This window comes from Trichomycterus rosablanca, chromosome 4 (assembly GCF_030014385.1).
Source record: "Trichomycterus rosablanca isolate fTriRos1 chromosome 4, fTriRos1.hap1, whole genome shotgun sequence".
In the NCBI taxonomy this organism is placed as follows: Eukaryota; Metazoa; Chordata; class Actinopteri; order Siluriformes; family Trichomycteridae; genus Trichomycterus; species Trichomycterus rosablanca.
Genome location: NC_085991.1, coordinates 27,726,972 through 27,752,959, shown reverse-complemented (window position 1 = coordinate 27,752,959; position 25,988 = coordinate 27,726,972). Strand labels below are relative to the sequence as shown.

The window sequence follows — 25,988 nt, the reverse complement described above, 5'->3', positions numbered from 1 at the left end:
ATTAAAGATCTGTTACCGTCCAATCACCTCACAGTGTTTCCATCTGTGTGTTGAATTTGCAGAAGCAGAATCTGCAAGGTGCAGCTGCAATCTGCAGCAGTGGTAATGGCTTAGTAAATCTAGGAGTTTAAGAGTGCTTTAAACAAACAGTGGTAATGCAGTCCGCTGGCTGCATAGCAACAATACATAAAAGAGCCACAGAGACATGCGATAAAAAAATAAAAGCAGCAGTGGAGGAGGCTTGAACTGCACAGTACTGAGACACTTATAACAGCAGGCAAATTCTTATTTGTACTGGACTCGACTTCCTTCGCAATAATTTGCATAATGTTAAAGCCATGTGCAGACCAGTGTTGACTGCTAATAGAGCCTTCTGCTACTGACCCGCTTCCTCAAGAGGTATTTGCATCGAGCCCTGTTTAACCATTATTAGCATCTAGCAGGTTAATTCCAGCAGCAGATTCCATTCCATTCCATAAAGTTAAGTTCTACTGATTAGTTTATACAAGCCACGTGCTGTGCAGGTTAGCTGCTTTTTTTCTTAAGCCTAAATCTGCAACCTGCAGTAAGAGTATGTAGGAGTTATCGAATGAAAGCTTGTAGTGGCCAGAAATTCATGTTTTCTAAGGAACTGGGTTATACAACGTTTTCAAACACACAACTGATCTCACATGACATGAGTGAACACTATTAACCCCTTGACTTAAAACAGCTTTGAGGCAACAGCGCGATCCACTGAGCCACCGTGCCACCCCATAGTGCAATTAGCTGAGAAGGCAGCTACATTTTTACAAGGATGATACGTGTGTTAGATAACTTTGTCGCTTAAATGAATATCTTTCTGTTTTTAAGTGTCATGTGTATACCACCAAGTATGTGGACACCTGGCCTTGAGCTTGTTGGCATCCTACTCCAAAACCATCATATAGGGCAGTGGTAATGGACTAGTAATCAGATATTGCTGGTTCAAGCCCCATCTCTGCCAAGTTGCCACTGTTAGGCCCATAACCCATAATAGCTTGAATTGTACACAGTCACAATTGTAAGCCATTTTAGACTAAAGCGTCATTAAATGCTTTGAATTTAAATATGAAATGTCTCTCTTCGTGCACTTAACACAGATTTGTGAGTGTCTGTGGAAGTTTGTGTCATATCACCGAGGGCCACATCAGCATTATGGTGGCCCTCAAAGGGCGGATTGTAACGTATCCTGCTGTGATTGCAGTTGGCCTTTTTAGTCTTGGACAATTTGTTGTTTTTCTTGGAGGCTAAATTCTGTGTTCGGTGTCAAAATGTCAAATATATTTATTTATAATGTATATCTACATTTTATTATAGTACTCCTGTACCACAGACACGGCCTCATAACACAAGAGACGTACCGGGTTTTCTTCTTGAAGCACAAACTTGTATTCGCTTTCCCATCTTTCATTAAATTACTGTACCATCCTTCTGCTTCAATTTTCTCTTCTTGTACACTTTGGGATTATTTGTAAATATTTCTCAACATCATCTAGTGGCGGGATGCGATCATTTTGCAAGTCACAAAAACGGCATGCATTGTGGGAGATGCAGTTTATGTACGATTTAACATTGTATTTTAAGACAATTGTTCTGAGGGGGAGTTTTTCCCCCTTTCTCAGCTAGACAGACAGACAGCTCCCTCCAAAATACAGTTAGGTCGGTTTTATTTGCTTCCCAACTGTACACTGTGTGCATCAAAATGGAGTAAAACTACAAAATACAAACAGTAAAAACAATAAAAAAAAACAACTTAATACAGTACATGCACATAGCTGTAGTTAAGTGTTACATCTAGTACAATATGAAACCAAACATAAATAGCGCTAACGAGTTAGCATTTTGTGTAAAAATACTAATTGCTATAGTAACAGTAACAACCATATTTACGGAATACAAAGTAAATTTGTAACTGAACCGCTGTAACACACTCGCTAAACATTTACAAAACCACTGAGAATATAAATGTCTACTACTTACAGAAGATGATTCTGTATTAGATTGCAAAAGAATTAAGTTCTATTTATAATTTTTTACGCTACTGGCTTTACCCTGCGTTCTTTTGACGCTAAAACATAAACGTGACATGGCTTCTTAGCAAAGGTCCTTTGTTAAACCCTGTTTATATAATTGATGTTATATTCTTGTTAGCAATGAATGTGATTAAAACACTTTAATAAATCGACATAAGTCAAAAATTCAGTGGGTTGTCCAGATACTTTTGGCCATAGTGTATTTGTAAAATGCAAACCATACTGATTTAATGGACTTCTGCTGGCCCATGGCGATCACATGTCTATTAGTTTAGTAAGCACCTGTCCTTTTAGCATCCCAGTCTTTGTTTATGCCCTGCTGTCACCTTGCATTTTCCATCCCCCCACCAAGGCTAACTAAGGCTAATGTAGACAGAAATAGCTGTTGATAGAAAAAAATAATAATAACCCAGTATGTACTATAATTAAATTATGTGTTTTTGTGTGTTGTGTGCTTCTACCAGTAAACTTCTTCTTCTGTGTCTTCTTCTTGCATCATTGAGACATTGCAATGATTGGTTAGCATTCTACTCTTAGTATGAGGTGAGAGTTTGGTTTTAGTTCCTGACCTTGGCAAGAGTGCACTCTTCAACGAACAATCCGTATTTAGATAGGCCTTGAATTTGCAAAAGCTGCAAGGTGCAACTGCAATTTGCAGCAGCGGTAATGGCTTAGTAAATCTAGGAGTTTAAGAGTGCTTTAAACAAACAGTGGTAATGCAGTCCGCTGGCTGCATAGCAACAATACATAAAAGAGCCACAGAGACATGTGAGGGGAACAACGCAGCAGTGGAGGCGTTCCAGCAATTTTTAATTTATGACAGACCTTTTATATTTATTTACTCTTAAGCGTGAGGTGAGAGTTTGGGTTGAATTCCTGACCTTGGCAAGAAACCACTCTTCACTAAACAATCCGTATTTAGATAGGCCTTGAGAAGTCATTAGTTATAGGCAATAATCACTTAGAAAGTTAAAGTTTTAATAAATGGGCACAGATTTTGACACTCTCCAAAGCCGTTATGACTGCAAGAGAAGGAACCCCTAATACCTAGTTCACACTACACGATTTTTGCCCTGATTTTCACTCGCCGACTGGGCTAGATTTGCCGGCTCGGGAGCAACTCGGCGTTTGCTTGGCGATCGAAACTCGACTCTCAATCGCTGTGTGTGAACTACTCAACAACTCGATCCGAGCTTGCCAGATATCTGGATCTGAGTTGCCCGACTGGCAACGAGTGCTATGTCGTACAGCCAATGAGAACACAAGATACGGTGTAAGGGGAAACGCAGTGGAGGAGTTGATTTTACACTGCACGTGGTGTCTTTAAACCTTTCATCACTTCTCACGTTTGTTTTTTGTGACAAAACGTAGTTTGGGAGACCATAGAAGCTCGCCTGCGATTCCAGTTGGTGATAGATCGTGTAGTGTGAAACCCCCTATCGCCGATCAGTCGTGTAGTGTGAAAGCCACACCGACTTGAAAGACTCCCTATTACAAGAGATCCAGTTGTGTAGTGTGAACTGTACAGCGACCTGACGACTTGGAAAGTCGTGTAGTTTGAGCTTGGCATAATACTGCCCATAGTTTTGCAGTAGGGTGCCCATCAAGTTAATGGTTAAGTGTGTACATACTTTTCAGCCATAGTAAATAGTAGACATCCTATAAAAGTGTATGTAAACCTTTGACTATAAGATATTTTTGTCAGATAGTGGCTCAGTTAGCGCCAGGCTGAACAGATGGACTATGTGAAATACTCCTGTGCTGATCATGCGGAGCCTCAGGGAAAATCTTCACTAATTTCATCTCATGTCAAGAACATGATGAGAAATAAAGCCTTTCTGCTGGTACACAGGAATAGTATAGACTAAAACATCAATATGTGTAAGAAAACAAAAGCTGTCTGTACAGTGTGGTTTCCCAACATGATGGGGCTTCCCATCACCACTGCTTGTGGTTGGGTTGAGAGGGTGTTCTGCTTTAGTCATGCACTGATGAAGACGACTGTGCAGCGAGTCGGTATGCTCTCCTTCCACTCTAGCGTCTGACAGGGAGACTCCCTCTCTCTTCTCGCTTTCATGCTTACCTCTCAACACAAGTGTAAGAAACTCTGCAGCTCCGCTCCTGCCACTATCCACACCCAAACATGCCGTGACACGTTATGCTACGAGACAGTCCCGTCAGTAAACACAAAGGGCAAACCCACCTGAACACCCTGCATGAGCGAACAATGTGTACTCAAAGGGGGAAGTTCTGAATTTCTGCAAGTTTTCTTAGAAGAATTGTGAAACAGATACTGAGTCACTTTGTAGAAAGAGGTTTGTTCAGCCACCTTTAATGTTCAGAAAGATAGTGTGTTTGGAAAACTACATTTAAAAAGACATTCAAAGGCAGTGTTTAGACCTCAAAGATCTACAAATACTTGATTTATGCAGTAAAATAAAAAAAGAATCATGTATAACCTATGTATTGCTTGTAGCTAGAAAGAATACTGATTCAGTACTACGACTTGGACCTAAAAGCCAAATTAATACAAACAAAGAACCTAATCAGTCTAGAATTAATCAATTTTATTTAACCTACAAGGCAACATCAACAAGTTTCTAGTCCCACAGGTCTTTTTTAAACAACTGCTGTGCAATATATGCAGTTTCTAACATTTTGTCAGCATTTGACTAGTTAAGTGTAGAACACATTTAAATTACATGGTGATTAGCTAAATAATGTAAATAGCTTTTTACATGAGTCTAAGCTACTAAATGTGCTATCTAATACCAGCCATTGTATTTTGCACCAGTGTAGCAAAAAAATGATTCAAGATCACAGCACCACAAAATCAGCTAGAATACCAGCATTTAGAAATGGTTTGTAGGTGCACCCAGGTGGCGCAGCGAGATATTCGGCTAGCACACCAGCGCCGAGATTCTGAACTCCTCGGTTCCAAACTCAGTATTGCAAACGGTCGGCTGGGCGCCATCTAGCGGGCATAATTGGCAGTGCCTGTAGCAGACACGGTTCTGCTAGGGCGGGATGACCACACTATGTGGGTGGGGTCTTCAAACGCCTGTGCAGAGTGCATAGGTGAAAAAGGGTTCCGCTAAGGGCTGCGCACAGGTCGGAGGAGGCGTGAGCAGCAATATATATATTATATATACAGTGTATCACAAAAGTGAGTACACCCCTCACATTTCTGCAGATATTTAAGTATATCTTTTCATGGGACAACACTGACAAAATGACACTTTGACACAATGAAAAGTAGTCTGTGTGCAGCTTATATAACAGTGTAAATTTTTTCTTCCCTCAAAATAACTCAATATACAGCCATTAATGTCTAAACCACTGGCAACAAAAGTGAGTACACCCCTTAGTGAAAGTTCCTGAAGTGTCAATATTTTGTGTGGCCACCATTATTTCCCAGAACTGCCTTAACTCTCCTGGGCATGGAGTTTACCAGAGCTTCACAGGTTGCCACTGGAATGCTTTTCCACTCCTCCATGACGACTACACGGAGCTGGCGGATATTCGAGACTTTGCGCTCCTCCACCTTCCGCTTGAGGATGCCCCAAAGATGTTCTATTGGGTTTAGGTCTGGAGACATGCTTGGCCAGTCCATCACCTTTACCCTCAGCCTCTTAAATAAAGCAGTGGTCGTCTTAGAGGTGTGTTTGGGGTCATTATCATGCTGGAACACTGCCCTGCGACCCAGTTTCCGGAGGGAGGGGATCATGCTCTGCTTCAGTATTTCACAGTACATATTGGAGTTCATGTGTCCCTCAATGAAATGTAACTCCCCAACACCTGCTGCACTCATGCAGCCCCAGACCATGGCATTCCCACCACCATGCTTGACTGTAGGCATGACACACTTATCTTTGTACTCCTCACCTGATTGCCGCCACACATGCTTGAGACCATCTGAACCAAACAAATTAATCTTGGTCTCATCAGACCATAGGACATGGTTCCAGTAATCCATGTCCTTTGTTGACATGTCTTCAGCAAACTGTTTGCGGGCTTTCTTGTGTAGAGACTTCAGAAGAGTCTTCCTTCTGGGGTGACAGCCATGCAGACCAATTTGATGTAGTGTGCGGCGTATGGTCTGAGCACTGACAGGCTGACCCCCCACCTTTTCAATCTCTGCAGCAATGCTGACAGCACTCCTGCACCTATCTTTCAAAGACAGCAGTTGGATGTGACGCTGAGCACGTGCACTCAGCTTCTTTGGACGACCGACGCGAGGTCTGTTCTGAGTGGACCCTGCTCTTTTAAAACGCTGGATGATCTTGGCCACTGTGCTGCAGCTCAGTTTCAGGGTGTTGGCAATCTTCTTGTAGCCTTGGCCATCTTCATGTAGCGCAACAATTCGTCTTTTAAGATCCTCAGAGAGTTCTTTGCCATGAGGTGCCATGTTGGAACTTTCAGTGACCAGTATGAGAGAGTGTGAGAGCTGTACTACTAAATTGAACACAACTGCTCCCTATGCACACCTGAGACCTAGTAACACTAACAAATCACATGACATTTTGGAGGGAAAATGACAAGCAGTGCTCAATTTGGACATTTAGGGGTGTAGTCTCTTAGGGGTGTACTCACTTTTGTTGCCGGTGGTTTAGACATTAATGGCTGTATATTGAGTTATTTTGAGGGGAGAATAAATTTACACTGTTATATAAGCTGCACACAGACTACTTTTCATTGTGTCAAAGTGTCATTTTGTCAGTGTTGTCCCATGAAAAGATATACTTAAATATCTGCAGAAATGTGAGGGGTGTACTCACTTTTGTGATACACTGTATATATATAATATATAATATAATGAAACAATATAGACGTGCAACATCGTGCTAGTGCTGCTGTGGTACCATTAAAGCTTTGCACAGTGTACAAACCACCTTTTTGTTTTGTGCCAGTTTTAAGTATTCCCAAACTTTTGATGATTTGGCATTTTGTTTAAAGACTATGTTAATGCCACCAACCAGTGACTGGACCAAATACGACTTGGTCATGCACGCAGCAAGTAGTGCTGAGGGAAATCATATAAACACTTATATGAATAGAAACTGTAGAACTGTCGAAATTAAAAAGGATCATTTATAAACATAGTTTTAAAAACGATGCATCGACTTAAAATATTGACGCGTCAATGTCATCGACTAGGTCGACGTATCATGGCAGCCCTAGTATCACCCAAGATTTTTGGGATGCGCCCAAAGCCCTCTTCAACAGTCAAATGTCACATTATATCAGTCTACAGTTCTGCAATGAAATCCATAAACAACTCCCAACAGCAAGTGTTACCCCATAATATATCAGCTCAGCTTTACAATGTGGTGAGTGATATATACGAATCCTTTATTGTCATTGCACATTGTACTTGTACACTTGCACAACGAAATTGCAAGAAAAAACGGTGCAAGAAAAAACAGCAAACAATAAAAGTACTATATACATTTAACATAAAATATATAGATTTCTGCTTGCAGACTCTTGACAGCTGATCCTGTTACTAAACCTTTTGTGATCCCATGCGTCTCAAAGTAGTAAATCTGAAAAGAATTTCAAAAGAACGACATTTTAAATGTAAATGCTCCCATTCAGCATAACTGCTCATAATAGTGAATTCATACTGTAGATAAACAAGGCAGTTATTTAAGGATTGTGGTGTAAGAGTACTGTAAAGCAGGTAAAGCTAAACGAGTTAAAACTAGGGATGCACCGATCCGATATTAAGATCGGATATCGGTCCCGATATTACCAAAATGAGATGGATCGGATATCGGATAATCAGGCCGATCCATGGGTCCGATACGTTCACTTTAGTTCGTTTGCGACGCATGCTAAGCCCATACAGGACGCGCTGCTGACGTATGGCGTATAACACAAACAAAAAGAGCAACATGGAGCGAGCCAAAGAGTCACCTGCATGGAGGTATTTCACGCTTGCTATGCTAACAAGTTCGATGGCAACATGTTTATTACTCATGTTAAGCTGCTATATTTTATTTTGAATTACTGTTTGCACTAAATATTTACGGATAAGTTTATTTGAAAAAGTTATTTAAGCTACTACTGTTTTTCTCATTGTCAGCAGCTACATTATGGGTGTGTTCGAAAACCTAAGGAGCTGCCTTGCTGTCTTACTGTCTACATAAGCGGCTGCCTCAGTAGAGAGGATTCTAATAAGTCATCAACTTATAAGTCAGGTTATTCGAACGCCCTACTTACACAGCGATTCCATCGGGTTTAGCATTTAGCATCTTGCCATTAAAAACAATGAACTGAGGTAGCACAGCGCTAACGCTAACGTCAATATAACATTTCCCTTCATGTACCGATAACGGTTTATACAAGTTAAAAATCAGTAATATTTTATTTACGTTTGATAATAACTCCATTCGTTTCTCCGCCCCGTCAGCTATGTTTATTTTTCTGTAAGAAAAGCGCACCCGACCCGCAATGAATGCAGGGATTGCTTTGGTCACCAAGGCAGCGTCGGATGCTTACTCGTTGAGTGAAAATAACACTGAAATATTAAGATGCCTGTTTATTATTTTATTGACAAATAAATAGCAGTTCAGTACATTTATATCTGTGTTAATTATATTTTGTTTTGCAAACTTAGTAATGTTTAAGTCAATCCTGATGCCTTAGTCTTTCCCACATAATAAAGTATACGGTTTATTAATTCAACAATGGTATCGGATCGGTATCGGCCGATATTCAAAGTATATGTATCGGATCGGTATCGGAACTGAAAAAGTTGGATCGGTGCATCCCTAGTTAAAACTATTTAAAATATAAAATATTTAAAAGAAGAACACTGACAGGCAGCAGCTAATGAGGCGCCCTCTTACCATGTGTTCAGGGTCAGGTCTCACGCTGAAATTAAAACAGGCTGCATGACATCTTTACTATTTAATTATATTGTTTAGTTAGTGGTAGAACAATGTAAATCATTAAATATTATTTCTGGTCAAGGCACCAGCACAAGAAGTGGAGGAACACAAAAGGCAACACATGCAGTATGGCTTTCTGCCATAAGCCACCACTGACTGGTGTAAGGAACCGGTCAGCAGGTTCACACATCTTGGACAGGTGGGTACGGTCAGTGTGGGGTCCCTGCAAGCAGCATAGTGTGATAGGGAATTGTGATAGGTAACTAAAAATTACTAAATTAGTGGGAGGGGTGGTAAATGTATGAAAAAAGCAAATAAACACCCAAGGTTGTGCTGTCACAAATAACATCAAGTCTACACCTCAGGCAAATTACAGTCATGGTGTTACTGGTGCCAACACTCTATATGTTCAGTTGAGATCTTCAATCAAAATTAACACATTCAAGAAAAAAAAAAAAAGCTCTTCCTGGCGTAACCCTCTTTTTAGAGCAGTTGTAGCCTAGTGGTTAATGTACTGGACTAGTAATCAGAAGATTGCTGGTTCAAACCCCACCACTGCCAAATTGCCACTGTTGGGCCCTTGAGCAAGGCCCTTAACCCTCAATTGCTTAGAATGTACACTGATCAGCCATAACATTAAAACCACCTACTTGTTTCTACACTCACTGTCCATTTTATCAGCTCCACTTACCATATAGGAGCACTTTGTAGTTCTACAATTACTGACTGTAGTCCATCTGTTTCTCTGCATACTTTTTTTAACCTACTTTCACCCTGTTCTTCAATGATCAGGACTCTCCCAGGACCACCACAGAGCAGGTATTATTTAGGTGGAGGATCATTCTCAGTCTAGCAGTGACAGTGAGGTGTTTAAAAACTCCAGCAGCGCTGCTGTGTCTGATCCACTCATACCAGCACAACACACACTAACACACTACCACCAGTGCTGAGAATCATCCACCACCCAAATAATACCTGCTCTATGGTGGTCCTCTGGGGGTCCTGACCATTAAAGAACAGCATGAGCATGAAAGGGGGCTAACAAAGCATGCAGAGAAACAGATGGACTACAGGCAGTAATTGTAGAACTACAAAAAGCTTCTATATGGTAAGTGGAGCTGATAACATGGATAGTGTGTGTAGAAACAAGGAGGTGGTTTTAAGGTTATGGCTGATCGGTGTATACTGTGAGTTGCTTTGGATAAAAGCATATGCTGAAAATGTACATGCTATTTCATCCGGGCTTGGGAAAGCACACTGACAAGTGCACCTCCCAGTGACTAGGCTGTTTCAGCCATCCCCCACTCGGACATTAGCCAAACAAGTCTTCGCAGACGCACGATCTCTGTATCTCAACGGTAGTGGGCTAGAGCAGGGGTTTTCAACCTGTGGGGTTGTCTGGGGGGGGGGGGGGGTCGCGAGTGCCTGACCGGGGGGGCGTGGCATTACGAGATTTTTTTTACTTCTAAAACTGAAGCAATTCATTTTTCACCCACGGGAGACATATTTCATTAGTCTCACTGACCACGCACTCAAGCACGTTTAATGTTATTCAGTTCAGTCTGAAAAAAACCTTCAGAATAGAGCTCACAGCAAAGATAACCGGTGTCAAAAGCAACGACCGCTGTTATAGGACGTGTTTGTGTCTTTAAGAGAGACGCTCTGTTCACAGTATCGATGCAAGTGATTCAGGAGTCAATTAATTTTAAGCGCAGCGTAAGTTTCTTTTCTCAGTCATCTCTCCGTGTTTACTGTTATAATGAATGTTGCGGTTGTAAATAAACACCAACTACTAAAGAACATTTTGTGTGACTCACTTACCTTAAAAAGCTCAGGCTTAATTAAACTGGCTATTACCACAGAGCGGGAGCAGACTCAGAGTCGTTCTGTCTGTAGAGCTAAACGTTTTTTGTCAGTCAGAGCAGATGATCCCGAACTAACCAACTTAGTAATTGATGAACTTTTGTCTATGTTCTGTGAAGTAACGTTTTCTGCTCTCATCTACATCAAAAAGCAAGAATGATTTACCAAAGTGAACCACGAATTTATATAAATGGGATCGGACTGTATTATTTTTTTTTAAGTAATATTTTCAATCAGCAAAATTGCATCGTATGTATGATGTGCACAACATTAATTATGTTATTTTAGCTTGTCAGAAGCTTTCTCAATGATTTCTGGTTGAAGAAGGGGAGGGGGGCGTGGCGCAAGTTCGCCGTTGGCACACGAAGGGGGGCGCATGTCCAAAAAGGTTGAGCTAGAGTACACTTGAGCACCCCTTTTAGTAAATCTTTAATAACTGCCAGAAACAAAGTCAATTATTTAAACTACTATAACCATAGCACATCTGGATTTATATGAGAAGAATATATTATCAAATTACAGCATTAGAAACGAATTAAAACTGCATGGAATAGAAACACAAGAGAATGTGCTGTTGTAGTAGTGGAGTTGCCCTTGCAGCGTTTATACAGCCTGGTCCATCCTGAAACAGAATCCTAATCTGTTTGCACTAAAGCTCAATAATACATCAAATCCAGAGTGCCCTGTGGGAGTGAGCAGGCCTGCACTAATATTTCCTCTTCCACTGAGAGCAAACACATTACAGCTGAGTGAATGGCCGGCATAATGAATGCAATTCAGCTCTTAGTTGGCCACACCTGAACTGAAAACTGAGCCGGGGTAGTCATTTTCTGTCTGTCCATCTGTCTCTCCATCGGTTATCTTTTTACCTCTCTCTCTCTTTCTCTCTCTGCCTTCCTCACATTTTCCCTCGGAGCACATAAAAGTCCCATTAGCATACAGAGTGAGTCTTTTCTTCGACAGGAAGCCTGGAAAACTCACAGAACACAACATTACATAACAGATAGGATCATTTAAAACTATGGACACATTACTGAGCACCCGAGCCTTTCACAGCACTGTGAGATTGACAGATAATAGGGCAATAAAGGGGCTACTGAAGAAAACCTCTCTCAAATCACAGAACTGAGCTGAGCGCAAAACGAGAATGTTAAAGTGTCCCTTACTATAGCTGTACACTATATGTGCATAAGTCTGTTAATGTGTTTTAACCCAGCTTTAGCTAACAATGTATGGCATTAATTATATTTCATAAATTGCTTTTAACTCTCAGACAACAATTCCTGGAAGGTCCTTTCATGTTCCAGCATGACTGCCCATGTGTATAAGGCGAGGTCCATAAAGACATTGTTCGATGAGGAGATAATCTCCAGTGCCAAGGGTTGGGTTTAAATCGTAAACGAATAATATCTATAATACGTACATATCTGCCAGGACCTGCCTACGCTACAACGTCACGCATCAACACAAGCATGGCTAACCTTAAGACCTTAAGAGTGCAATACAGACCATAGTAAACAATCAAAGGTGTGGCTTCACTCCATAAAACAAAACAACAACAAGTGTAATACATGAGGAAACACTACAGTTGTCAAATCTCTGTCATTTATGTAGACAGGTATAATAAAAAATAATAATGGTAGAGTATGATGATTTTCCTTAACAAGAACGGTTATGTCACGTACATCTTTTACATACCCTCTATTCTATGTATTGACTTTATTTATTTGGTCGCAGGCATTTTGCACCTGTTGCTATTTGGACGACTTCTCAGAGATGAGATAAGTCAGTTTTATTTATACACCGATCAGCCATAACTCCTTGTTTTTACACTCACTGTCGATTTTATCAGCTCCACTTACCATATAGAAGCACTTTGTAGTTCTACAATTACTGACTGTAGTCCATCTGTTTCTCTGCATGCTTTGTTAGCCCCCTTTCATGCTGTTCTTCAATGGTCAGGACCCCCACAGGATCGCTACAGAGCAGGTATTATTTAGGTGGTGGATCATTTTCAGCACTGCAGTGACACTGACATGGTGGTGGTGTGTTAGTGTGTGTTGTGCTGGTATGAGTGGATCAGACACAGCAGCGCTGCTGAAGTTTTTAAATACCTCACTGTCCCTGCTGGACTGAGAATAGTCCACCAACCAAAAACATCCAGCCAACAGCGCCCCATGGGCAGCGTCCTGTGACCACTGATAAAGGTCTAGAAGATGACCAACTCAAACAGCAGCAATAGATGAGCGATCGTCTCTGACTTTACATCTACAAGGTGGACCAGCTAGGTAGGAGTGTCTAATAGAGTGGACAGTGAGTTGACACGGTATTTAAAAACTCCAGCAGCGCTGCTGTGTCTGATCCACTCATACCAGCACAACACACACTAACACACCACCACCATGTCAGTGCCACTGCAGTGCTGAGAATGACCCACCACCTGAATAATACCTGCTCTGTGGTGGTCCTGTGGGGGTCCTGACCATTGAAGAACAGGGTGAAAGCAGGCTAAAAAGGTATGCAGAGAAACAGATGGACTACAGTCAGTAATTGTAGATCTACAAAGTGCTCCTATATGGTAAGTGGAGCTGATAAAATGGACAGTGGCTGATCAGTGTATGTCACAGTTTAATATTTATAGTTCTTAAAGTTAAATCGCTAAAATACAAACGATAACTCAACCCTATCAGTGCCTAATGTCACAAACGCTCTTTTGACTACATGGCCACCAATTCCCCCAGACAATCTTTCAAAAAGCCTTACTAGAAGAGTGGAGGCCACTAAGTGGAGGTGGGTAATAGTAACTCCCATAGTTTTATAATTGGGTGTGCAGATGATTGTCAGGTGTCCACACACCTCTGACCACGTAGTGTACTAGAGTTCATGCGATGTGATAAAGTGATAAATTAGTGCTGTCAATTAAAAAGGAGGTCATTTCAATTGAACAGGTAGCAGTTGCATTTTGAACTAGGAGTGGAGCCACAGACATCACACATCAGCTCCCTGGAGAAAAAGCTGGTGTTGCGCCAAATTCTAACACAGCAGAATTCAACACCCTTAACGTACATGCACCAGTTTAAAAAGTGTTTACCACAAGTTTGTTCGTTTGTTTATTAGAATTTTAACGTCATGTTTTACACTTTGGTTACATGCATGACAGGAACGGTAGTTACTCATTACACAAGGTTCATTAGTTCACAAGGTTATATAGAACACAGTCATGGACAATTTTGTATCTCCAGTTCACCTCACTTGCATGTCTTTGGACTGTGGGAGGAAACCGGAGCTCCCGGAGGAAACCCACGCGGACACGGGGAGAACATGCAAACTCCACACAGAAAGGACCCGGACCGCCCCACCTGGGGATCAAACCCAGGACCTTCTTGCTGTGAGGGCAACAGTGCTACACACCGAGCCACCGTGCCGCCCTGTTTACCACAAGACTTGTGTTATGCTTTGTTCTATTTTTTCAACTCATACAAAATGATAAACATGAAACTATGATGGATTTAAATTAGTACGGCCCAACCTTTTTTTGCAGCAGGGTCACAAAGAGGTGACCACACCTGTATGTGTCACAGGCTGCAAATTAACAGGACCAGGAAATCCATTAACACCTTGTATATGTAGATATTTCAGAAAAGCCTCTCAGAAATCTGAATTAGATGTAAATATTCAGCACTGGTGCACCTATAGCCAAATCCTTGTATTTAAATTAAGTTAATGTACTGATGTTACTACACCTGTCTTATTATTGAATTAATGCATCAAAACATTTAAATAAAGTATAATAAACTAGACATTATACTACAAAAATTATTTCAAAACTATTTCAGCATACACAGACCAGGCATAACATTATGACCACTGACAGATGAAGTGAATAACACTAATTATCTCTTGTTACCTGTTAGCGGGTGGGATATATTAGGCAGCAAGTGAACATTTTATCCTCGAAGTTGATGTGTTTGAGCGAGTTTGACGAGGGCCAAATTGTGATGGCTAGACGACTGGTCAGAGCATCTCCAAAACTGCAGCTCTTGTGGTGTGTTCCCGGTCTGCATTGGTTAGTATCTATCAAAAGTGAAGGCTGGCCTGTGTGGTCCGATCCAACAGCTACTGTAGCTCAAATTGCTGAAGAAGTTAATGCTGGTTCTGATAGAAAGGTGTCAGACTCCATGTCTCGACGGGTCAGGGCTGTCTTGGCAGCAAAAAAGGAGAACAACACAATATTACGAAGGCGGTCATAACGTTATGCCTGATCGATGTATATATAAGGCGAAACTCGAAGGCTATTTTGCTTGCTTGGGTAAACAGTGCAGCCAGATAGCAAACAGCACTTGATAGAGACAGCCAATGCTGTTAATACAACAGACAAGACAGGTAAACAAGCGAGAGGCTTTTCGGACAGCTGAATAAATATTGAAATGCATGAAAACCGAGGCAGCACTTTCCTCACTGACTACAAAATAATATGGTTGGAATTAATAAAATAATGGCAGTTTAATAAAGGTGCATGCTGTGATTTGATACAAGTGAACAAAGTCTACAAGTTTCTCTTCTCTTAGCAGTAATATTTCCCTTACATAAAAGAGGATAAGCAAAATTGATTCCATTTCAGCAGTCGCCACACAGCAGCAGATCATTATACCAACTCGACTAATGAGGTGAGAAAGAAAACAGTATTTCTTTCCTTCCTCTTCTCCGTCTCCCCACTTTTCAAGCCTTAATTCTCAGAGCGAAGATACTCTGGGCCAGTGCACCAATTACGCTGATTTCCCTCATGAAGATGATACTTTGTGCTGTGATCTCGTGAAATATTTAGAACACAGAGTGTCCCTCCGAAGGCACTCCGAGCTCTTTCGCATCCTTAGGCCAGCAGAAGGAAATTGCAATTCACATCACCATACCAAAGAGACGCGGGCCAGTGAATGAGACAGAGTGACTTATCAGCTCTCCGAGGGCTTCTTTATGAGAGCAATCAATTCATATCAGAAGGGGCACTTATGCAACGGTTCCTTTCCAAAGATCAAATCACAGCAGCATTAGAAGTGCTTGCCTGAATTAAAGATGCTGGAGGGGTGAGCAAACAGACCTCAGGGGACTGGTCACTGTAAGTTTCTGTACGTTTCTGTAAGCCAACCTGATCTGATCTGTTCATTACAAGGGAAAAATGTTTGAAATGTTCAAAGTAAAGAGTTGCAAATAAATTACTCACTAAGAGGTGCACCAATATTTTACTGGCATGAAATTCCCAATCAGTATCAGACCAGTCTAAATACTGTTTCCTATTCATTCCACTGGCTTATTGTTCATGTACACTGATCAGCCATAACATTAAAACCACCTCCTTGTTTCTACACTCACTGTCCATTTTATCAACTCCACTTATCATATAGAACAGGACCACTACAGAGCAGGTATTATTTAGGTGGTGGATCATTCTCAGCACTGTATACTACTGTATACTACAATGACATGGTGTTGGTGTGTTCGTGTGTGTTGTGCTGGTATGAGTGGATCAGACACAGCAGCGCTGCTGGAGTTTTTAAATACCGTGTCCACCCACTGTCCACTCTATTATACACTCCATTATACACTCTTACCTGGTTGGTCCACCTTGTAGATGCTCATCTACTGCTGCTGTTTGAGTTGGTCATCTTCTAGATCTTCATCAGTGGTCACAGGATGATGCCCACGGGGCGCTGTTGGCTGGATATTTTTGGTTGGTGGACTATTCTCAGTCCAGCAGGGACAGTGAGGTGTTTAAAAACTCCATCGGTGCTGCTGTGTCTTATCCACTCATACCAGCACAACACACACTAACACACCACCACCATGTCAGTGTCACTGCAGTGCTGAGAATCATCCACCACCCAAATAATACCTGCTCTGTGGTGGTCCTGACCATTGAAGAACAGCATGAAAGGGGGCTTACAAAGTATGCAGAGTAACAGATGGACTACAGTCAGTAAATGTAGAACTACAAAGTGCTTCTATATGGTAAGTGGAGGTGATGAAATGGACAGTGAGTGTAGAAACAAGGAGGTGGTCATAATGTTATGGCTGATTATGTCAGTTTAACAGCATTTATTTTCAGTGCATACATGTACAACCCTTCCCAAACAGCTGGGCCCCATAAGACTAGTATCGAGGGGGAAAAAAAGGATCTCTTCTTGACAATTGTTGACTGATGTACTGAAAAATGTTCAGTGTTGCAGCACAAATAACACTCTGATACAGATACAGAAAACAATGTGTGATTTGCTTGCAGAGAATGAGCTGCGTTACTGTGAGGATGTCGGTATCAGATGATGCTCAAACCTGATGTTAAGCTATTGTATATAATCCAGAGTTCAATGTAAATAATGTCCCTCCCTATACTAGTATTGAGTACGAGTTTGGAAAAGTGACATTTTAAAATAAAATATAAATATCTGGCAACAATATTCCAGTTTATTATTGTGAGAATGTCGGAATGTGGTCAATACTGGATACTGGCTGATATTAACAGTTCTTGAATTTGTATTTTATTTTTAAAAAAATGTAAAGGGAATCACAGCATCCCAAAGGACATTTGCTGACAGTCCAAACAAACTCTTATGAGAATTTCAATTTTGGATTTATTAAAAGGTATCAGTCTGTAATATTAATAATATAATAAAAGGTACTTGTAACTTTGTTAGCAGAATGTCAGGGTCAAGTACGGGTCAAGCTTTGTATTGAAGATACAATATTAGTACTGCATCCAAATTAAGAGAATAGAAACTGTGCCTTTTAGTGAAAACCAATCACGTCATTAAATCAGCTATTTTAAAATCTGTAATTTGCTTACAAAGTTGGGTTGGTCTGCATCGCATACTCATGGAATATAATAACTGAATTACAAAGGAGAGGTTTTGTAACTTGCTTGCCAAGAATCAGCTCGGATATCGTAAGTCTGTCAGAATTGGGTCTGTATCAGGCAATTTCTAATTCTCAAAACTAGGGCTGGCACCGATCTGATACTCTGTATCGGTCCGATATCGGCCCAAATCACTGGATCGGATATCGGAAGGAAAAAATCGTGTAATCCGATCCGACACTGTTGCTTAATGTAAATAACACATAATGTAAATAAGGCCATTGTTTGTGTGTAAAGCAAATAACACACAAAGATACGTTCCAACAGAGTGCCGTTTATTGCCAGCTCAACTGCCGTAACTTGATGACATCATTAACATGTGCCACTGATCTACAACTCATCTGCAACAGCCATTCAGAAATTAAAACACACTGATCTACTTAAACTTTTATAATTTAAAAAAAATCATCTACTACTGCCACATCTAAAAACACTGTTTAAACACAATAAAAATTGCTTTATAAATGATAAATCTGGCTTGGAGATCTCTCACATCCTCAATGATTAATCCATTAGTGTTATGAAATAAAACAAACTACACCGTTTCCCGTTTAGGCAAAGATGTCCTCTTCAAAATCCAGCAGGGTTTTTTAATAAGCACGCTTAGGTCTTTAATAATCTAAAAACGTGACAGAACTTTAACGGAAAATCTCAAGCAAACTCTGCGTCAATTCTAATTGGTCCATCGCGTTTGATTGACATCTACATCTTCCAATTGTGGACACGTTTGTTAAACAAGCCAAAAATGCTGCTAAATGCTGCAGTTTTGTATAAGTGTGATGTTGTAGGTTCTGTATTTATTCCTTTAGAATATTTGTTTCACAGTCTGAGCATTGTTATTTAGATAGCTAATTTAACCATGGTGCATTGAGACATGTATTATTACTGCTTAGTTGTTTGAGAGGTGAAATGAAGGTATCGGATTTGTATTGGTATCGGCAGATACTTAATTTGCAGTATCTGTATCAGTATCGGACATTAAAAAAGTGGTGTCGAACCTATACACTGCTAATATATTAAAAATAAGATCCTTGTGCATCCTTGTACAGACGAGCAGATTTCTGCAGCTACCATATAACATTTATAACAAAAACACAAAAACACACGCTGCAACCAGGCTGGGATATCGAATACATCGTATCGAATCTCAGCTCTGCCTTGCCGGCTGAAGGCTGAGCGGCCACATGAACAACGATTGGCCGGTTGTTCAGGTGGGCGGGACTAAGCCGGATATGGGTCTCTCTCTGTCAGACTGGTGCAACTACTAGCTCTGCTGGCTGATTAGAGGCGCCTGCACAGAGATGAGAAAAGAGTGCTCTTAGGGTGTGTCTCTCCGTACACAACGCTAGGTGGCACAACACTCGTCAATGTGTGGGTGATGAGATGCATACGGCATGCTGCCCACATGTCGGAGGGGGCGTGGGTTAGCTTCGATCTCCTCGGTCAGAGCAGGGATCGGCATAGGCAGAGAGGAAGCATGACGCAATTGGGCAATTGGACGCACTAAAGGGGGAGAAAATGCATTAAAAGAAACATTTCGTCAAACCATGAGTGAGGGAAAGGATTTGTAATTTGCTTGTTTATTAGAATTAGAATTTTAACGTCATGTTTTACACTTTTGGTTACGTTCATGACAGGTTACACATGATTCATCAGTCCAAGTTAAATGTCCAACACCATCACGGGCAATTTTGCATCTCCAATTCACCTAACTTACATGTCCTTGGACTGTGGAAGGAAACCGGAGCTTCCGGAGGAAACCCACTCAGGCACGGGTTGAACATGCACACTTACCTGCTTGCAAATAACTGTATCGCGACTGTGCTATCGGATCTCTACTGGGTCTGTACTGTGTACCAGCCCAGTCTTACTCTGATCTTGGCACTGTGTCAAAAATGGGTAGTCTTGTGTACAGGCAAATATTCTAGTCTCTGACATAGGTTGTTTATTAGTGCATCACTTGTAACTTTGGTGCGCGTTTATAATCATCTAGTTTAGGGATTGTCTTTACTTAAATAGTATGAAGATAATAGTAAATAGAAAAGAATGAAGAATTGAGGAGTGTGTTGTTCATTGTCACAGTGGGGAGGGAAGCTTTTCACAGAAAGGGAGTGTTTCCCAACAGCACGGGCCACAACCTGTCAAAAACTGCAGCATGCCAAACAAAGTGACCAAACCCATCATATCTGACCAACATAAAACCTCTACTGAAACAGTGAAGTAGAACTGAGATTCTAAGGAGAATATGATGGATTACAAGTGCAGGGTAAGAACAGTAAGAGATGATTTACTTTGCAGCTTGTGCTTCGTTCATCAACGTTTACAACATAGTAAACATACATATGACAGGTAAGAGAAACTGTTATAATTCACAGCAGACTATATACAGAAAAGGAAAGCCACTCGTAATTGAGCAGGATTGATAAGTAGTGTGCTAACTGGCTCATAACTGCCCTTACTTCCTACTTTCTGTAGTCGCTAACACCCTTTTTTCTCCTGATCGGGCAGCTGGGCTCCCTCTAATTAACCGAATCACACCAAACTATTGAGTTTCCACTGAACGCTGCATGGTGAATATGATGCATGCGCGTATAATAATCTAGTCTCGTGCACTTGTGCCTACTGCTGCTGGCATGGCGCGAGTCATACTCACATTTAATAACTCTATCGGTCGTAGACAACTTCGGATCATCATTGGGTTTGTTTTCAGACATTTCCACTCAAGGATCTGCTCGCCTCGCTTGTTTAGTGCCTGGAAGCGATCGGTGGCTGTAAGTCCCGCTGTAACAGCTCGACTCTTCCCCGAAGCAAAGCTCGACGGTGCAGCGACGATCTCCGATCACTCGCCACTAATACACTCGCAACAGGCGGACAAATTTCAGCTCCGGTACTGTAACTCCGTCTGATTTACTGCTCCCTCCACTGTAGCCTTTCTCACCCCACACCCCCTCACTACTGAACCAACCGAGCTTGAGTTCATACACACGCCCGCTAACAGAACAGCGCCTCTGATTGGTGCAGCACTAGATCCCGCTGCACTTTAGGATCTCATGTGTGGCCGCGCCACGTGTCAATCTCTATTCCTCCTGTACTACTGACTGCTGTGCTACATTCACATGCGCCGGTATTTGTTTCCCGCTTTCGAAATGATCATTGCGAAGTTTAAACGAGTTAGCTGGCTTGTTCCTTCACGAGTTATGACTGTTTGTGACACCTCTATTTTCATATTTAACTGTAAAAAAAATTAAAAACATTGTCGTGTTGTGTTGTGCCACACAGCTTCATGGTCCTGGGAAGCTAGGTTTGTGTCTCCGGTCTCTATTTGTAAGATATTTGCTAGTTCTGTTCAAATTTGCATGGATTTTTATCTTTTTTATATACATATATTTTCTCTTATTCATTTTCTCCTCTTGTTCTCCCTTTTAGCTCGTCCAATTGCCCGATTGCGTCATGCTTGCTCTCCACCAATGCCGATCCCCGCTCTGATTGAGGAGAGCAGCCAGCTTACTTTTGTGTGATAAGATAAAAATCCATAGGGCCGCTCAGGTGGCGCAGCGGTAAAAAGACACGCTGCAATCAGGGCTGGATTTTGAGTACGTGGTATCGAACCCAGCTCTGCTTTACCGGTTCGAAGCTGAGTGGCTGTATGGGCAACGATTGGACGGTTGCTCAGTTGGGGGGTGGGACAAAGAACCGGATGTGGGTCTCTCTCTGTCAGAATGCGATTACGACCTCTGCCGGCTGATTAGAGGCGCCTGCACAAGAGATGAGGAAGAGTGCCCTTAGGGTGTGTCTCTCCGCATGCAACGCTAGGTGGCACCAAACTCATCAATGTGTGGGTGGCAAAGATGCATCTGGCTGCTGCTCATGTTTCTGAGGGGATATGGGTTAGCTTCGATCGCCTCGGTCAGGGCAGGGTTCGGCATAGACAAAGAGGAAGCACGATGCAAATTGAACAGTTGGATGTGCTGAAGTGGGAGAAAAAGGAAAAAAAAAAAAAAAAACGCACGCTGGAACCAAAGCTGGGATCTTAAATACATAAGCTGTGTCCGGAATCGCATACTTACAGAGTACATACTAGATTGGAGGAAGTATGCACTACTCGGCCGGTAAAAAAGTACATACTTTCAGTACAGAAGTATGCAGTATGCACACAACACCGCTACGTACTACATCCGCCATCTTACCAACGTCAAGTGATGACGTGGGGATGTGATGACGTAATATCACCATAGTTACAGACTCATTACAAACCCCACTCACCAAAATTTTGGATATTTATCTTTTTGTTATTTATTCGTCTTTAACATTTTTATTTTATTTGTCTTACTTACACTTGTAAACAGAGTCTCTGTTTTCCGCTATCTTTCTTGTTTCATATTCCGCTTCGAACGCCTACGCCGCTCCAGTTGCATTATGGGATACGTTAGCGGACCACAAGTGTGCATCGCTTGCATTCTCAAACATGGCTGCCCAAGAAGTAGGTCATCCGGGTACTTCTCACGTACCTTTTTGTGTATACTATGTATTCGGACATACTAACCGCTCTCGCGGACTCATTTCGCGTACTATGGAGTATGGAAGTATGCGATTCCGGACGCAGCTATAGTATCGAATCTCATCTCTGCCTGCTGGCTAAAACTGAGCGACCACATGAACAACTATTGGCCTGTTGTTCAGATATGGGCGGGACTAAGCCAGATGGGTGCAATGACTGGTGCAATTACTACCTCTGCTGGCTGATTGATGGCGCCTGCACAGAGATGGGAAAAGAGTGCTGTCAGGCTGTGTCTCTCCATACACAACGCTGAGCTGCACTGCACTCGTCAAAGTTAAGGTGACAAAATGCATACGGCTGCTGCCCACGTGTCGGAGGGGGCATGGGTTTAGCTTCGTTCTCCTCAATTAGAGCGGGGATCGGCATTGGTGAAGAGGAAGCATGACGCAATCGGGCAATTGGACCCGCTAAAAGGGAGAAAAAGGGGAGAAATTGTATTTAAAAAAAAAAACCAATGTTTAATATACAGTATAACTTAATTGCATGACACAATGATGCAGGAGGCAACCTGAAGTACCAGGGAGGAATACATCATGAACAAAGTGGCAGTCTGTCACAGGGCATTATAGACTCACTAACACCTAGAAGCATTTTACAATAACCAGTTTTCCAACTGGTGTGTTTTAGAAAGATTTGGGGAAAAACAATTTAGTAAAAAAACAATTAAAAAGGAAGAAAATAGCAAACCACAAACAGACAGTACTCAGAGACTTGGATGAAACCCAGAAACTTATCTGTTCTGCACCAATACTTTCTGCTGCATCACTGTACTGCCTTTTTAATCAACACAGTTGATTGGATTAAACATAATTTAAAAAGCAAAACTCATTTAAATAAAACAACTCATGACAGGTGGTATGTCAGCACAATATCATCATGGTTATCACACAACTCCTATTTTAGATTTGTTCTGTGTGCATCAACCTAAAACACAGAAAGTGTATTGCATGCTCTTAATTACCCCTAGGTGTGCGAGAGTGAGTGAATGGTTGAGGGTGTGATACCTTGCAATAAACTGGAACCTTGTGTGTGTTCCTGCTTGGAATCTAGTGTTTCCAGACACCACAACCCTAATTGGGGATTACTGCAAACAAATTGTAGTCACACAATTTTTTCACACTATTATTTAAACATGCTAATTTGGGCTACATTTATCATAGTCCATCATACTACCTTTAATGACCAGTTTCAACAAGCAGCATTTAAGCAGCAGAAACAAAATGCTGTTAATTTAAACTTGTTATTGTTGGTTAATAAAAATAATAAATCAGTTTACACATTACTCTAGCTATTAAGACATTTAATCCACTTGCTTAGCACTGTCAACGTGTTACAGGAAGGTCCTGGTTCCCCCGGGTGCTCTGGTTTCCTCCCACAGTCCAAAGACATGCATTCAGGTCAATTGGAGGTACTAACATTGCCCTGGGTATGAATGTGGATATGTGTGTTTCCCTGTGATGGACTGGTGACCTGTCCAGGGTGTTTTCTTTTACCCAGTAAAATTGACCCACCATGACCCTGCTCCCTCCACTGTAGCCTTTCTCAACCCACACCCCCTCACTACTGAACCAACCGAGCTTGAGTTCATACACACGCCCGTTAACAAAACAGCGCCTCTGATTGGTGCAGCACAAGATCCTGCTGCACTTTAGGATCTCATGTGTGGCCGCGCCACATGTCTATCTCCATTACCATTATCCTCCTGTACTACTGACTGCTGTAGTACAGTCCAAAGACATGCATTCAGGTCAATTGGAGATATTAACATTGCCCTGGGTATAAGATAAGATAAGATAAGATTCCTTTATTGATCCCCATGGGGGAAATTCGAGTGTTACAGCAGCTCCTGTACAGTGTAAGTACAGTATATAGAGCTGTAGCCTCCACCCAGGACTAAAGGAAGACAAGCATCAAGGCTCTTCTCTGTTCTAGCACCCAAGTGGTGGAATGAACTTCCTCTGTCTGTCCGAACATCTGAGTCTCTTGCTGTCTTTAAAAAACGATTGTATTTATTACTAACATTTTTTTTCATTTCAAAACTGTTTCTAAAACTTGAGAAATTAAATGTTTACTATGGAAGCACTTCTGTAAGTCGCTCTGGATAAGAACGTCTGCTAAATGCAGAAAATGTAAATGTAAAAATTTAAATACAGTAAATAAAATAAGAGTAGAATAAAATAAAAAATATGGAAATGATAAAAAAATTACTATTATACAACAGTATGGTAATTACAACAATATAATAAAAACACTATATATACTATATGTAGATATATGCTACATGTGTGAATAATGAAACACAGAAACATAGAAACATAGAGTCCAGGGTAGTGGGAGATCGTGAGTTATTGTGGGGGGGGGGGGGGGGGGGGTGGCTGGCTCATCAGTGTGAGGACAGTTTGTGTATTCTGCTATTGTTATGCAGTCTGATGGCAGTTGGCACAAAAGAACGTCTGAAGCGCTCCGTCTTGCTCTTTGGTGGAATTAGTCTATGACAATGAACTACCCAGCCGCCATAGTTCCTCATTGAGAGGGTGAGAAGGATTATCCAGGATGGCCCTGATTTTGTCCTTTGTTCTCCTCTCACATACTATCTCCAGACTGTCCAGCTAGCTGTAGACCCACAACAGAACTGGCTTTCCTGACCAGCTTATTTAGTTTGTTGGCATCTCCAGCCTTGATGCCACCACCCCAGCACACCACAGCAAAATAGAGGGCGCTGGCAAACACAGACTGATAAAAAGCTTTCAGCAGTCTGTTGCACACATTGAAAGACCTCAGCCTCCTCAGAAAAAACAGTCTACTCTGTACTCTGTCTACTCTGGTATGAATGTAAATATGTGTGTTTGCCCTGTGATTAACTGGAGACCTGTCCAGGGTGTTTTCTTTCACCAGTGGATTGCACTCACCATGGCCCTGCATAGGATAAAGCGGTGGTAAAACAGACAATGAATGAATGTTGTTTGTTGTTTATTATTAGGATTTTAACGTCCTGTTTTACACACATTCATGACAGGAATGGTAGTTACTCATTACACACAAGGTTCATCAGTTTACAAGGTTATATCGAACACAGTCAAGGACAATTTAGTATCTCCGAATCACCTCACTTCCATGTCTTTTGACTGTGGGAGGAAACCGGAGCACCCGGAGTAAACCCACGCAGACACAGAGAGAACATTCAATGAATGAATAATCCACCTGCTGTGTGGTAACAAAACCATATTAGTTTCAGTTGTAAAAAGTGTGTGGAATCACTCTACAAATGTACGGTAGGAAAAAGTACTTGTCAGTAACATAGTAATAAACAGAGATTTCCAATGTATTTTCTACTCGTAAACACTACTCAACACAGCTTTTAAATGGGGAACTGCTTTTTACGGTAAATCCGACCGCACATGAAGGAAGCATTTGTGTCAGCAGCAATCGCCGACGAGGTCCGTCTTCGAAATACTATCCTTCTCCCCGTTTGTTTACATTTGCGCAGTTTGTTTTTATTTTGATTAAGTTTAATTTTGATATTTGATAACTGAAGTACATACGCTGCGTAAGGCGTTTATATAAGATGAGAAAATTCCCTATATAAAGCATTGTGTAGCATAGGTGTATATTTAACTATGCGTTTGCAGCCATATGGGGGTACTAAACTGGTCAAATATTATATCAGTATGCTAACTGCCATTTTTTAATGGCTACTCAAAATTTTGGTTGGC

The 25,988-nt window shown here is 41.4% G+C and overlaps 1 protein-coding gene across 4 annotated transcripts in view; it reads right to left on the bottom strand.

Moving 5' to 3' along the window:
* LOC134312289 (protein phosphatase 3 catalytic subunit alpha) overlaps positions 1-20,632 on the bottom strand; it is a 163,248-nt gene extending 142,616 nt beyond the window's left edge. For all 4 annotated transcript variants that reach the window (XM_062994120.1, XM_062994122.1, XM_062994121.1 and 1 more), the window contains exon 1: positions 20,371-20,632. In XM_062994120.1, the coding sequence (XP_062850190.1) occupies positions 20,371-20,431 (61 nt within the window). In that variant the 5' untranslated portion in view covers positions 20,432-20,632. The remainder of the gene's footprint in view (positions 1-20,370) is intronic.
* Positions 20,633-25,988: the final 5,356 nt, after the last annotated feature.